This window comes from Coturnix japonica, chromosome 23 (assembly GCF_001577835.2).
Source record: "Coturnix japonica isolate 7356 chromosome 23, Coturnix japonica 2.1, whole genome shotgun sequence".
Lineage (NCBI taxonomy): Eukaryota > Metazoa > Chordata > Aves > Galliformes > Phasianidae > Coturnix > Coturnix japonica.
Genome location: NC_029538.1, coordinates 1173556 through 1189279, shown reverse-complemented (window position 1 = coordinate 1189279; position 15724 = coordinate 1173556). Strand labels below are relative to the sequence as shown.

At 59.9% G+C, this 15724-nt stretch overlaps 1 protein-coding gene across 1 annotated transcript; it reads left to right on the top strand.

Moving 5' to 3' along the window:
- Positions 1–508: 508 nt before the first annotated feature.
- On the top strand, positions 509–13366 carry FOXO6 (forkhead box O6). Its single transcript, XM_015883731.2, has 2 exons — positions 509–1231; positions 9637–13366. Exons 1-2 carry the CDS (start codon positions 794–796, stop codon positions 11023–11025), a joined length of 1827 nt encoding a protein of 608 aa, XP_015739217.1. The 5' UTR covers positions 509–793; the 3' UTR covers positions 11026–13366.
- Positions 13367–15724: the final 2358 nt, after the last annotated feature.

Below are 15724 nucleotides of genomic sequence, written 5' to 3'. Positions count from 1 at the left end.
AAGCCAATAGGAGAGCGCGGGGGCGTGACCGCGGGTTTTCTCCAGCCAATCGGGAGGCGGCGAAGGCGCGGGGCAACAATGGGGGGCGGGAGAGGCGGGGCGGGGTGGCGCGCCCGGGGCACACGTGGGGCGGCGGCGGGGTCGGGGCCGCCGGGGGGGGGGGAATGGGGGTGGGAACGAGGACCGCCCCGCACGGCCCCGCCCCGCACGGCCCCGCCCCGCAACACGGCGGCGGCGGCGGCTCCGGCGATCGGCTCGGAGCGAGCAGCCCCAGCATGCGGCCCGCGGCGGCGCGGCGGCGGCGGTGGTGGAGGGGGGGGGCGGGCGAGAGGCCGGAGCGAGGCCGCTGAAGACGGGGGAGCGGAGGGGCGGAGGGGCCCGGAGGGGCGGGGAGCCGCCCGCCCGCCCTCCCTCGCTCGGCGCTGTCAGGTGCATGGCTCCGCTGCTCCGCCGGACTTAGCGCCGNCTCCCTCGCTCGGCGCTGTCAGGTGCATGGCTCCTCCCCATCCCCGGGCTGAGCCCCCCATGGCCGCCCCCGCCGCCCTCCAGCCGCCCGCCGTGCCGGGGCTCCGCTGAGCGCACCATGCGGCATCCCCCGTAGCCCCGTCAGCGGGAGCTTCTTCGTTCCTTTCCCTCAAAGAGAAAAAAAAAAAAAGGGAAGAAAAAAAAAAAGGCAAAGAAAAAAAAAACAAAAAAAAGCGGAAAAAAAAAGAACAAAAATTTCTAATAATAATCTTAATTATTATTATTATTATTATTTTATAACTGCGGGGGGTGCGGGGCGGGTTGGACCATGGAAGAGAAGCTTCAAGCGCATCAGGTGGACATCGACCCGGATTTCGAGCCGCAGAGCCGGCCCCGCTCTTGCACTTGGCCGCTCCCGCACCCCGACTTCGCTGAGGACGACGATGGGGGTTCGGCCGGAGCCCCCCCGGCTTTGGCTCCCGGCCCCGCCGACGGCCCCGAGCACGGAGGGGGGATCCCGGGGGAGCGCCGAGCCCCCGCCGCCGCCGCGCCGCCGCCCCCCGGAGCCGACGTCGGGCAGCTCCGAAAGGCCAAAACCTCCCGACGGAACGCGTGGGGGAACCTCTCGTACGCCGACCTCATCACCAAAGCCATCGAGAGCGCCCCGGAGAAGCGGCTCACGCTCTCTCAGATCTATGACTGGATGGTGCGTTACGTCCCCTACTTTAAGGATAAAGGAGACAGCAACAGCTCCGCCGGATGGAAGGTAACCGAACCGCCGGGCCGGGCCCTCGGCGTTGGGGAGCGTGACACGGGGGTGCGCCCCGCGGGGACGGTGGCACCGCTGGAAGGGACCGTGCCCGGCGCTCCCCGCTGCCCGCCCCCATCTCCATCCTCTCCCGAGGGCACGGAGACGGCGGGGACCCCCCCGGTGACCCCCGTACTGATGGTGCCGGGAGTGAGGAGCCGCTTTCTGCTCAGCCCCGCCGCCTCCGCTGGGATCGGTGCGTGGTGGGCTCGGGGGCTCCGGCACCGCCGTAACCAACCGCGGCCGGTATCGGTCACCCGGCTCGAACATGGGGGTAGGGGGTGACTCTTTTGGGTGCAAACGGGGCCCTTTTGGGGCGGGGAAGCTGAGCCGTGTGCCACCTGCAGCGCGGAGCCGGTGGCACAGGTGGAGCTGTGCTCATAGCAGCCGTGTCCCCCTCCTACATGGCCGTGTCCGCCTCCAGCCACAGCCGTGTCTCCATCCCACGGTACCGGGAGCTGTAGGACCCCCCCCCTCCCCCCTATGCTGGGACTCCCGCACGGCCTCGTGTTGCGGGGTATCCCCACAGCCCCCGCCCGCTGGGGACATCACCGGGACACGCTGTGGAGCGGTGCTGGGGGTGTCAGAACGGTGTGAGCCGCCGGGTGTCCCCGGGTGTCCCCGCGGGTGGCGGAGTTACGGCCGTGCGCTGCGTGGGGACGGTGCGGGAGTGCGGCCGTGGGCAGCGCTGCCGTGCGGGGATCGGCTCAGCCCCCCGCTGTCCGTGCGAGGGGCGAACGGAGCCTCCCTGGGTGTGTTGGGGACACGGTGACACGCGGGTGTGCGCTGTGGGTGTGCCCCTCCCGCACGCATCGGATCCGACGCGTTGCCGTCCCCGCAGTGTCCGGCCCTTCTCCATCCCATCTCATGGACCCCCCCGTCCCGCTGTCCCCGCGCTGCTGCCGGTGCTGCCCCCCGCCCCGGTCCCGACGTGGCTTCTCCCCGCGTCCCTCCCGTCCCTCTGCCCGCTCGGAGCGGATTAAAGAGCCCCCGGAGATGCCTCGTCCCTCCTCCATCCCCCCCTTCCCCACCCGAGAGCAGCGGTGCGGATTTCCAGCGCTTCATTACCGAGGGGGTCCCGGTTAATGGGCCCGGCGCTAATTAACTCCCCGAGCCGGGCAGCGCTCAGTCGGGGTCGGAAGGGCGGCCCGAAGGCTCAGCCTCCCCTATGGGGTATCGGGGTGGGAGCCTTGGGGGCTGAGTTCCTCCAGGGCTCTGCTTGGGGGGAAACTGAGGCACAGAGCTGAACCGGCAGCAGCAGCCGGTGGGGTGGGGGTGCTCTGATGGGGCAAAGATGCTGTGAGGGGATAGGGATGTATCTGTGGGTCAGGCATGTTCCTATAGGGCAGGGATGCTCTGATGGGGCAAGGGTGCTCGCATGAAATAGGGATTTTCCTATAAGGTACAGATGCTGTGATGGGGCTGAGATGTTCCTATGGGGCAGGGATGCTGTGGTGGGGTCGGGGTGTTCCTATGGGGTAGGGATGTAACTGAGATAGGGATGCAGGGATGCTCCTATAGGGCAGGGATGCAGTGGTGGAGCAGGGATGTCCCTATGGGGCAGGGATGCTCTGAATGGGGTTGGGGTGCTTGGATGGGCCAGAGCTGCTTTGATGGGGTAGGGATGCACCTATGGGGTAGAGGTGCTTCTATGGGGCAGGGATGCTCTGACCCTACATGGTCCCCCTGTACCACACTGTGCACACGCAGCCGGAGCTGCTGCTCCCAATGCAGTTCAGCGGGTGCCCATGACTGACAGTTCAGCTTAATTAGGGAGTTGTTATTTGATCAATTCCAAAGCACTTGAAGTTTGCTGCTCCAGCTCACGCCCTGCACTTGTTAATGGGAAACCAACACCCTGCATCAGCACCGCGCCTCAGGTTGGAAGGCTCAGCATTAACACTGCTGTGCTTTGCTGTGCTGTCCCACCCCACTTATGGGGCTGCAGCTCTGACTTGGGGGTCCTATCTCTGCTCCCCCCCCCAACCAGCTGTGTGTGCATGGAGCAGCTCAGCTTGCACACCCACCTGCACGTGTGCATGCATGCAGCAGCTCAGCTTGCACACACTGCTCTGCACGCTCGCATGTGTGCATGCACAGGGCATCTTCCTTTGCACATCCAGTTGTGCATGCAGGGAGCAGCTTGCCTTGCACGCGCTGTGTGCACGGGGCCATCCGCGTGCGCTCCCATGTGTGTGTGTGTGCACACCCATGCATTGCACTTTGCATCCCAAACTCTTCATCTCAAACCCTTTGCAAGCTGCAGCCCTTGCCTGCTTCATCCCATGTTGTGCCCTACACATCCTATACCTATACCTATACCTATACCTATACCTATACCTATACCTATACCTATACCCTATACCCTATACCCTATACCCTATACCCTATATCCTATACCCTATACCCTATACCTCAATTGCTGCTGGAGTTATGGGGGATGATAGTGTGGGGCTGGGGTCTTGAGATGTGGAATTGAGGGGTTTGGATATAGGATTAGGGGCTTGGGAATGTGGGGCTGGGGGATGAGGAGATGCAGTGTGCTTGGGGGACTCAGATATGGGGCTGGGACCCATAGATGTGGGGCTGGGACCCATAGATGTGGGGCTGGGAGCCATAGATATGGGGCTGTGATCTGGGGAAGGGGTGAGGCTGTGGGTTTGCCCTGATGCTGGGAGCTCTGGGGGTTGGATGGGATGTGGCTGATGTGTGACTTCAGGCTTGGAGCTGCTCAGCCCCGTGGTCTTATAGCACTGCACCATCCCTATAGCCATGGGGTGAGTGAGGGGCATGGGGAACCCCAGCCCAGGAGAGATATGGGGCTGCTGTGGGCTGTAGGGTGGGCTGAGATTTGGGGTCTGACTGATGGATGTTGGGGTCTGATCTGTGCACTTTGGGGTCTGATCTGTGGACTTTGGGGTCTGACCAATGGCCTTTGGTGTCTGTCTGATGGATTCTGGGGTCTGACCCATGGATTTAGGGCATTGCCCCATAGTTTTGGTGGTGTGGCTGATCCTTTTAAGGGCCTGGCTGATGTTCTGCTGTTTAGGGTCTGGCCCGTGGACAAACTTTAGGCTCTGACCCACTGTCTTTTGGATGCTGGACTTTGGGGTCCAGCTCCCTGTCCCTGTGCTGTGGGGCAGCGTTTAGGGGCCGGAGGTGAGCAGAGAGGCAGCAAACAAAGGCCCCATTGAGACACAACGCGGCGCCGGGAGCGGAGCAGGAGCCCGGCCAGGAAAAACAGCTCCGGGAGTGGGAGCACAGCGTGTCCCTGGCTGCAGCTTCGGCCCTCGGTACATTCTGTAGTGAAGGAACCTGGCGCGGGACGAGCTGCATCGCCGCCAGCCCCACGAGCCTGACCCCGCGCCGTGGGTAACCGCTGCTATGGGGTCGGACCCTACGCCCACCCAACGCTATGGGGCCGGGGGGGTCCTGCCCGTGGGTCACGGCGCTGGGTGGGGGGTGGGAGGAGGAGGATGAGGGCCGGCAGCCAGCGGGTGGGCGCCGTGCCCAGCCGGCCGGGGATGCTTTGCAGGCGGCAGCAGCGTCTGATTCAATTACGGCGCGGTGTCACGCAGCAGCCGGGGGGCGGCGGGGGCCCCACGGGGACGCGGCGCGACTGAAGGGCTGCCAGGTGCCCCCGAGATGGGGTCACGACGTGGGGATGGGACCTTTCCGGGTCCCTATTGTCCCCATTGGGTGCCCCATTGCATCCCCCGTGTTCTGTATGGGGGGGACGCTTTGCCTGCGGACACCGAATGGGAAAGTTTGGGGTGCATGGGGAAATCCTGGGCTGTGCCTGGTGCTCTCACGCCCAGAGCTCAGCCCTGCTATGGGCACACAGTACTGGGGGGCCCTCACCATCTCCCTGTACCTGAGGGATGTCACCAGCCCCACTGTGCAATTGGGGTCTGGCTGGTGGATTCTGGGGTCTAATCCATGAACCCTGCAGTCATATCTGTGGGTTTCAGGGTCTGGCTGATGGATTTTAGGGTCTGATCCATGAACTTTGGGGTCAGGTCTGTGATCTTTGGGTTCTGACTGATGGACTTTTTGGGGTCTGGCCCATGATTTGGTTTTGGGGTCAGGCTGATTGCTTGGTCGGTGCTGCCAAACCCTGGGTTCATCCCCATTGCAGGGCAGGTAGCACTGAGGGGGGGGGGGGGCTTTAAGCTGGGATCCCCCCCCCAACTCCCCATACCTGCAGGATGTCACCGGCCTGCTGTTCCCTTGGCAACAACGATGGCATCCCAACACCTCACACACATCCCTCACCGTTACCCGGGTAACCCAGAGTCTGTAGGGTGGGCAGGTATGGGGGTCCTGGTGGCACCAGAGTGGGATGTGGGGCAGGGGATGAGCTGTAGGGCCGGGTGGGACCCACCTTTGTGCCCATCACAGCTGAGCTCTGCTCTCGTTCCTACTTGGGTTGACCTGGCAGCTGTGCCTGGAGTGGGCGTTGCAATGTGTGTGATATGTGTGCATGCATGGGTGTGTGCAAAGGTGTGCATGGTTGTGCATGGGTGTGCACCTGAGTGCAAGCATGGGGGTGTGTGTGGGTGTGCACACAGGTGTGCATGGCTCCCATGTCACTTCAGCCATCCCATGGGTGCTCTATGGGGCAGCAGTGCTGCTGTGGGTCCTTGCAGTGACATCCTGGCCAGGCAATAATGCATTGGTGACGTTGTGCCACCCCCATCCCATGGAGATCTTATGGCTCTGGGTATTTCTGTAGGGTTTTTGGTGGTGTCTGGGGGGATGTCTCTGTGCTGCAGTGTGTGGGCACAGGGGGTGGAAATGGGAGGGATGTGGGTTGTGGTTCGGGGATGGTGGGGAGAAGGGGGGACATTGGGTTGCAGCAGGAGGGTATTGGGGAGGGGATTGGAACAGGGGGGCATTGTGCTTGGAGCATGGAAGTTCATGGGGGGGGGTACATGGAGACACTGGGGTTAGAGCAGGCAGGACATTGAGGTTGGAGCAGGGAAGGTCAGTGGGGTTGGAGATGGGGGATGCTCGGATTGGAGCAGGAGAACATCGAGGTTGGAGCAGGGGGACACTAGGAAGCAGGGAAGGACATTGGGGTAGAGGGGCATTGGGGTTGGAGCAGAGGAACAATGGGATTGGGGCAAGGGAATGTTGGGGTTGGAGCAGGGGGACACCAGGGATCAGAGAGAACATTGGGGTTGGAGCAGGGGAACATTGGGGTCGGGGCATGGAGAGACATTGGGATTGGAGCATGGGGACACAGGTGGGGAGCAGGGAGGACATTGGGGTTGGGGTAGGGGGGGAAATTGGAGTTGGAGTAGAGGGACACAGATTGGAGCAGGGAGGACACAATGGGTTTGGAGCAGGGGAACACTGGAGTTGAGGCAGGGACATCAGGTTGTAGCAGGGAAGGACATTGGGGTTGGAGCAGGAGGATTTTGGGGAGCAGGGAGAACATTGGGGTTGGGGTAGGGGGACATTGGGGCTGGATCAGGGGAACATTGCATTGGAGGAAGGAGGGACATCGGGCTTGGAGCAAGGAAGGTCTCTTGTGGGGGGGACATGGATTGGAGCAGGGGGATGCTGGCGTTGCAGCTTGCGGTTCATCACATTGGAGTGGAGTTTGGGGTCTTTGCTTTGGGGCAGGAGGGCAGCACAGGGCAGGGACCCCCAGCTGAGGTTGTGTGGGGTTTGCAGGGCTGTGCCCAGCAGCCGTGCCCCAATCAGTGCAGCGGGAGGTGAGTGGGGATGAGGCTGCAGCGCTTGGGCTGCGGGAGGAACGCGGTGTGGAGGAAATTGAACCCAGGGGAAAAAACACTGTAATTTCATGCAAAAATTACACGGCAGCTCGGTGTGATTTACTGCAGCTATTTCGGTGGGCAGCTCTGGGGTGTAATTAGAGCATTACGGATAAGTGGCTGATGGTGGTGGTGGGGGGGTGGGGGTTCTTCCCAAGCTGTCCCAGTGCCACTGAGGGGTCCGGGCCAATGGGACACCCCTATCCCCAAACCAGGGTGTGAACAAGGGTGGGGTGAAGTGTCTGGGGGTCCCATTGCTATGGGTGCTCTGGGGGGACAAAGTGGGGCTGTGGGGATGGGGGACACAGTGGGACCCCGAGGCGGATGCTGCCCTTTTCGGAGGGTCCCCTGAATGATGGCAGCTGCTAAAAAGAAAATCAACCCGCTTCCATGGCAACGGCATCACTCCCATTGCAGAGCTTGGGTAGCAACCAGCTGTGTGGCAGCAGAGAGCTCAGAGCCTGGAGAGGCTGCTTGGCCTCTTCCCCTCCGGTTACACCTCCAGAGGATGGAGGGCAGCCCCACTCCGTGCCACCCTTCTCCGTCCTTTTGGGTCTGGGTCCCTATCCCCGGCCGATCCTCACCCCCACCCCATAGGGTGATAAGCGACAGCAATAGAGTGAGATGGGGCAGGAACCTTCAGGCCACCGCTGTGCTCCCTGCGTGTCACCACCTGCAGTGGGGCTCGGCGGACACGGCCCGTCACGCCGCTAATGGGCATTTGGTTCAATTAGCGGCGCGTCAGCCCCGCTCCGCTCAGCCGGAGCGCTGACCCGAATACACTCGTCTCCATCGAGACCCCCATGGGGCTGCCCGGGGGGAGGGGGAGACACATCCCTCCCAATCTCACCCTGGGGAGGGCACAGTGGGGCTGCCCCATGCCCAGGGTGCTTGTGGAGATTACAAAGTGTGATAGGATGCTATAGGTGGGGCGTGGATGTGGTGGGTTTGTGCACAGTGCTGTGGGGTGCAGCACAGATGTGCCTATGGGGCACTGTGGGTTTGTGCACGGTGCTATGAGGTGCAGCATAGATGTGACTATGGGGCACTGTGGGGTTTGTGAGTGATGCTATGGGGTGCAGCACAGATGTGGCTATGGGTCATCGCAGGGCTTAAGGCTGGGCGTGAGGCGGTGCGGCATGGCCATAGGGCTGCTGCTAAGCGGTGCTATGGGGCGGTGTCACCCCCTATCAATGCCCCACCGCCTGCCCCGTGCCCCCCCCAGGCGTGGTTTCCCCGCGGATGCTCCCAGCGATAGCGGCAATTTTTGTGTAAGAGGAATAAATCGGCACCAATTAACCCCGGAACCGCACTTGTGCGGCCGAGCGCTCGTTAGAGGCCGTACTGGGGTCTCGCGGGGGGGGGCAGCCGGACTGGGGGCTCCTCCAGGCCCCCATATACCCCCCATGGACCCACCGCCACCCCCGGACTGACGGCGCTCCCGGCGCTGCCAGATGCAGATCGCCCGGCAGTCGCTCCGCCGAACAATGGGGTCCGGCTAATCCTCTCACAATGGGACTAATGGCTAATCAGACCGATTTCACACCGCCCGCTCCCCTGACAATGCGGCTCGGCGGAGGGGGCGGCGGGGAGAGGGGGCTCCGTTGGGGCTTTAGGGGTGGAGGGTCCCTCCCTCCTCTGCTGGGGGAGCAGGGCGAGGGGTGGGTGCTGAGATTCGGGCATCAGACGGGAAGCAGGGAAGGGGTAGGGACACCGACCCCTGGCTGTCCTCAACCTTGAGTGTCCCCATCCTCCTGTTGTCCCCAGCCCTGAGTGCCCCCAGCCCCTGGGTGTCTCCATCCTCTGCGTGTGTCACATTCCAACAGTCCTTTTCAAGGTGTCCCCAACCCCTGGGTGTCCCCCACGTGTCCCTGTGTGTGGGGACAAAGTGGCACCAAGCTGCTGCTGGCCCTGCAATCATGATGGTGCTGCGTGCTCTGCTCCAGTCCCCTGCAGTTCACACTGCAGCACGGTGGCACAGCTCAATGCTTGGGCCATCAGGTGTCCCCAAGGAGGGCTTTGAGGACAAGGGGACCTCTCCACGCTGGAGGCAGCACTGTTTCCCATCCCGTCCCCTCTGCCTACCCCCTCCCCAGCTGTGCCCAGGGCCATCCAGGAAGGGGTTAATGGCCAGCCCATACCTGCAGTTGCATTTTAAAGATGTGAAATTAAAGCCCGTAATTTATTCTCCCCACACACGAAGGAGCAATTAGTTCTAAACACGGCTTAATCAGTCAGTGCGAGATTGATTTCTGTAGACTTGGATTTGGTGGCTGCTGGCGAGGAGCCAGCCTGGGAGCAATCTCCAAATAAATGAAGTGCAGAGAAGTAAGCCATTACATAATATGATAGATGAGGCTGGAGCTCACTCGCCTCTTCATTAGTATTCCTCTATACGCCGGCGACGGCACCGAACTTTCTCCCCAACACCTTCGTTCCTTCCCCTCCTGGGCAAGCAGGGAGCTGCAGTGGTGTCCCATGAGCTGCAAGGCCTGAGATATTCTCCCACCTCATTCGGCTTCTGCCCCCTCCGTGGGCTCAGTCCCCACTTGACGTCCCCTCTGCTTGTTCTCCCTGCAGAATTCAATCCGACACAACTTGTCGCTCCACAGCCGATTCATCAGGGTGCAGAATGAAGGCACTGGGAAGAGCTCCTGGTGGATGATCAATCCAGACGGTGGCAAGACGGGCAAAACGCCGCGCCGGAGGGCTGTGTCCATGGACAACAACAGCAAGTTCCTGCGCATCAAAGGCAAGGCCAGCAAGAAGAAGCAGCTGCAGGTGACGCCGGAGCGTGGGGACGACAGCCCGAGCTCACAGCAGGCCAAGTGGTCGGAGAGCCCAGCGTCCCATGCCAGCGATGAGTACGATGCATGGGCGGACTTCAGGACCAGGGCCAGCTCGTCGGCCAGCACGTTGAGTGGGCGCCTCTCCCCCATCATGGCCAACCGTGAGCCCGACGAGCTGGAGGAGGACGATGGCACGCCGTCCTCCCCACTGATGTACCCCAGCCCCTCCAGCACCGTGTCCCCCTCCCTGAGCGCCCGCTGCTCTGTCGAGCTGCCTCGCCTCACCGACCTGACCGGCACCATCAGCTTGGGGGAGAGCCTTGGGGAGAGCATGCTGGAGGACCTGCAGGATGGCTACAGCATGAGCCCTTCACAGCCACTGCCCCTGCGCCAGCGCAGCTCCAGCTTCTCCTTCAACTCCAAGTGCTCCAGCATGGGACCGGCCACCAACACGTACTGTGGGACCATCTACAGCCAGCCAGCGCTGGGGCTGATGCGGCGCCTGCCCATGCAGACCATCCAGGAGAACAAGCAGGCCACCTTCTCGCCTGCCACCTCCTACCGGAACGCCTCCTCACTGCAGGACCTGCTCTCCTCCATCTCCTACGCACACAAAGAGAGCATGGTGCCGGGGGACCTGCCCCCACCACCACCCGGCCCTGCAGTGCCGTCCCGTGGCCACAGACAGAGCCCACTGCTGTGTGGGGAGCAGGGCATGGCCTACCCGGCCCACCCGGCCCCGCTGCTGAAGGGCAGCACACTGTACCACCCACCACCCGCTGGCCATCACCCCGCGCTCAATGCCAGTGCCTTAGCCAACCCCGTCAGCCTTATGAGCCTGCCCGGTGACGCGTGCAGTGCAACGGCCATGCCGCACCACGGGCACCTGCACCCTTATGCCGCCAACCAAGGGGCGCACATGAGCCTGCTGGATTCGCCCTACGCGGGGGCTGTCCATCCCCCGGTGTTGGGTCAGGACAGGTTCCCAGCAGACCTGGACCTGGACATGTTCAACGGGAGCTTGGAGTGCGATGTGGAGTCCATCATCCTGAATGACTTCATGGACAGCGATGAGATGGACTTCAACTTTGACTCGGCGCTCCCACCGCAGAACGCGCTCAACGTGCCCACGCTGCCCGGTGGCCCACAGCCCACAAACCAGAGCTGGGTGCCCGGGTGACCCCCGCTGGGTTCCTGCCTCTGGGATGTCACCAGGGGAACGCTGAGACAAACTTCTTTTTTTTTTTTCCTTTCTCTTCTGCCTTTATTTGTTCAGATGGGTAGAGCCATCGGGTCAAACTTGCGATGAAACACAAACCTTAGGGTCACAGATGGAGATGGGGCAGTCGCTGGGGGCAGACAGGAAGGGCAGCAGGAAGGGAACCCATCCCCAGAGGGTCTGAGCGCTGGTTCCAGCTTGGCCTGTTCTTGTGCTGGTGGCCCTCAGGCTGGGTGGAGGAGTGGGGACAGCTAGTGATGTGGGGACCTGCTCTGTGTGCACTGCTTTCTGGAAGGGGGAACACTTTGCTTGGAGACACCTTAGGAAGTGAGTCCTCCAAGCAGCAGTGTCAGTAGAAGGGAGCCTGCCCCGATCTGGGGTTTTTATTACCTTCAAAACCCTTATGGGGACCTGAGCTCTGCCCATGCACACAGGCCCTTCTGCTCAGTGCAGGGGCCAAGCAAGAAGGGTTGGTGGTGGAGGGAAGGATGCAACAACACGTGTACACTATGCATGCCAGCAGTCATGCTGCAGTGCTGTGATCATACTGCAGTGCCACAGTCATATTGCAGTACCATGGTCACACTGCAGTGCCATGGCCATGCTGCAGTGCCGCAGCCACACTGCAGTGTCACAGTCATGCTGCAGTGCCATGGCCACATTCAGTGTCATGTTCCTGTTGCAGTGCCATGGTCACGCTTCGGTGCCATGGGCAGGCTGGCTGGCAGCTCTGTGTATGGTGCTGGCACTGCTTGCCTGGTGTGGGCTGTGCCATGGTGTCAGTGCTGGAGCTGGGTGCCCCGTGCATGAGCCGGGGGCAGTCCCAGGGTTGGGGAGGGGGGTGTATTTATTTGATTTCATGCACTCTTTTGCCATTGAGTTCTTGCATTGGAAGGAAGGTCGAGCTTGGGGAGGGGAGGAAAAGACAGCAGTGCTTGTGCAGCACAGAGCTGCACCCACCACCTGTTCCAGCTGGGCTGAGTGTTGGGGCTGATACTGCTATCAGTATCAGAGTGGGGGTCACTCTGGGTGTCCATGGGACACAGCAAGGCTCCTGTTGAGCCAACACGTTGTCCCAGCCCAGCTCTTCCCTGCTGGCTCCAGCATTGCCTCCTCACTGCGTTGCTGGTCCTGCTGGGTGGTCCCATTGGGACCCATGGGTGGGCACCCCCTGCGCCTCCCCCAGCTCCGGGTTTGGCAGAGCAGTGCCACCATTCACCTCCAGCCCGGGCACATGGCGGGCGTAGTCTCTAAAGACATTCTTACAGGTTAATTAATTATGTTTACATTATTTGATCATGTACAGAATTTAATATATTCTATTATATATAATCTTTCTCGAATGCTTTTTTAAAAAGGATTATTCTTTGGGTCAGGATCATCCGTTTTGTACCACCACCTCTTGTTTCAGGCTTGTTTCAGTCATTGGAAACCGATTGTGATCGCAGAGCAATCCCTGCCCCCCCTCCTCCAGCTCTGCACATGGAGAGGTGGGGAGGGCACTGGAGAAAGGAGGGGGGGGTCCTGCCCTGTGTGCCCCCCAAGTGGCGGTTCTGTAGGCACAGCCAGCAGCTCACCAGCACCCGGCACACAGACGGGGATGCCCCATGCATAGGGACCCTCTGAAGCCCCCCCAAAGGATGAGAAAAGCCCCCGGCCCCACTCGCACCTCCCGGGGGGGGGGAGGTCCCGTTGCGAAGCTGTCTTTGTGATTCGTGACCGTGGGGTTGTCGTGTGTGCGGTGGAGTCGTGTTGGTTAAGCGTCATGTGTACAGTGGTCGTGCGGTGCGAGGGATGGAACGCAGCGTGGGCTGAGCCCCCCCCCCCATATAAACAACCTGGGGGAGTAAGGCAGGAGCTGGGGGGCTCCGGGTGGGATGGGGGATGGGGAAGGCTGGAGCTGAGAGCGTGGCACAGGGTGACACCCATTGGGAGCTCATGCCACGCCGTGCTGGGTTTCCATCCAATGCAAGCAGCTCCCAGAGCACTGACCACCCCAACCCCCATCCCCACCCCACAGCCTGCAGCTCCGCGCCCACCGAGCCAGGGGATGCTGAGGGCTCCCACCATCTTTCTTCATCCGGTGGCTTCGGTCCGTCCTTTCCCTCGTATTTATAACTGTACAGACTGGGGGGGGAGGGTCTCTGACAGGCGTCATCTCTCACCACGCATCTATCGTATGGCAATGGTAACTTTCTTGGTTGTGCTATTAGAGTTTGTGTATGTGGCAATGTAAAGAACTGTGTATAGTGCATTGTACAGCATATTTTCATGAATAAAATTGTTTTAAATATGAACAAGGTCGGGCTGCTGGCTTTGGTGCTTCCATGCGTTCGGGCTGGGGATGCTCATGCCTTGCTCCCACTGGGTGTAGGGGTTCCTTGGCTGTAGGGCTGGCCTGGAAACTCCCTTTTGTGCAGAAACCTGTGCTGAATGTTCTCTGTTCTCCTTCTGGGGAAGATTTCTATTTGTGGGTGCCCCATCCATGGCCTCGTGCACCTCCAAAGATGGAGACAAGGATTGGAGGTGCACGAGGCCATGGATGGGGCAGCCTGACTCAATGGGGGCACCCAGCCCATAGCAGTGGGGTTAAAATTGGGTGGGCTTTGACGTCCCTTCCAACCCAACCACTCTGTGATCCTATGATTCTGGTGGGTAATGGGCTCAAGGGCTGGGGGAACTCATGGTGTCAGCTGGGGGGACACCAGAACTGGTTGCTTCTCACCACTTTCCAGATCTTACTTCTGGAGAAGGGTCAGGTCAGTGTTTTGTAGGACCAGGGGGAAGATCAAGGACTGGAGAGGTTGGGGTTAAACTAAAAGTGACACCAGGAAGGCTCATAGGGCTCCTGTGGTATCTGGGTAAGGCTCAGCAAGAGCAGCACCTTTACCCTGGGAGCTGTGGGACTCTGCTGTGCTCCGTGTCCTCAGTGAACCCCTCCACCTCACTGTGGAAATTTGTCATCTTAGCAAAAAATAAAATAATAAGAATAATAATAAAAAAAAAGAACAACAGGAAGAAAGACATCAAGTTGGTTTGACAGGATCTATTTTCTATTAAGCCATGTTGATTGGAGTTAATTATATCACCCTTTCTGATTCTTTATTCATTGCATTCCATATCAGCCTTTCCATTATTTTGCCTGGGATCAATGTCAGGCTGACAGACTTGTAATTACCCGCGTCGTCCTGTTTCCCCTTTTAAAATATGAGGCCAACCTCCACTTCTCTCCCAGGGCCCTGGAAATCCACACGTGCTCAGTGCCTTCCCCAAATGCAATGCTGGAGCCAACGCTCCTGGGTGGGTTTTCTTCTTAGAAGACTGGTTTCCTATCCAGCCCCACACCTGGTCCAGGGTCATCCTCACCCTCAGCATCAGCTCCCTTCCCATGATACAGGTGGGATGGTCAGGTTGGATGTTAGGAACAGTTTCTTCTCTGAAAGTGTGACGATGCGTTGGCACACACTGTGCAGGGGGTGGTTGGGTCACCAACCCTGGAGGTGTTCCAGAACAGATGGGATGTGGTACTGAGAGATGTGGTCAGTGGGCATGGTGGGGATGGGACATGGGGGTCTCAGAGCTCTCTTCCAGTCCTGATGATTATGACTGAGTGGGCATGGTGATGGTGGGTTGATGGTTGAACTCAATGATTTTGGAGGTCTTTTCTAACCCTAATGATTCTGTGGTTCAGTGAATGGGCACGGTGGGGATGTGACAGCAGTAGGGTGTGATGGTCTCAGAGACCTTTTCCAACCTCCAAGATTCTATGCTTCCATGATCCCTTGGCTCCAGCTCCCCACCAGCTCCTTGTGTTGCTCTCCAGCTCCATGTCTTCCTGCTCTGATTGAGCTCTGGGCTGTGGGAAGCACCACAGAGGTCAAAGTGATGAGGGTGGCAATGGGATGGACCAACATCTGAGTGGGATTTGAACTGTGTCACAGTGAGGACAGGGATGGAGAGCAAGGCTGAAGGTGCAGAGCTGACCCACCAGCCGGCTTGGGCAGCTCACACAGGCCTTCCATGGGAAGGGGCAGGGAAGCAGAGTGGGGATAGGGGATGGATTTGAGCCCTCCCTGGAGCACACGGAGGAGGATGAGGACAGGAGGCTGCAGGCACACAGGGAGGAAAGCCTCCAGGAGCATGTGTCTGTCATAAGATATTCCCTTGCAGAAATCTTGGAAACCTTAGAAAGAGTTTTTGCTCAATGTTATTAATTAAGGCAAAAGAATCCCCATATGGAAAGAGAAACAGTCAAGTTATATTTTTGCTAAATACGCGGCACCATATGGTAACATACAGAAAATTGGCCACATAGGCAGCCTAGAATATATGTTACCATATGTTCATATGTACTTTATAATTTCTTTGTTTTTGAAAGAGGGCATTGTCTTATGGGGCAAAAATGAGCAGCCCACCCCAGGGAGAAGGAGAAACATCACAAGCTGCTTCTGCTGAATGCAGCCCAAGGAAGCAGCCGAGCCACCTGGCCTGGGGGCTGTGTGCTGCTTTCCCACCCTGCACCATCCCTGCAGCACCCTGGGCATTGAAGGATGCATTCTGTCCCAAACCCAACAGCATGGTGGGCTCTCAGGCCTGCACAGGGAGTGTGGATCAGCCCCCATGTTGAGCCTCTATCTGGGGTTACTCTGCTGTTAGGTGC

Excerpts from the sequence above, each read along its gene's own strand:
- FOXO6 (XM_015883731.2), top strand. The coding sequence starts at position 794 with ATGGAAGAGAAGCTTCAAGCGCATCAGGTGGACATCGACCCGGATTTC. Across the intron at positions 1,232-9,636 it reads ACAGCTCCGCCGGATGGAAG|AATTCAATCCGACACAACTT; the intron begins GTAACCGAACCG and ends TTCTCCCTGCAG.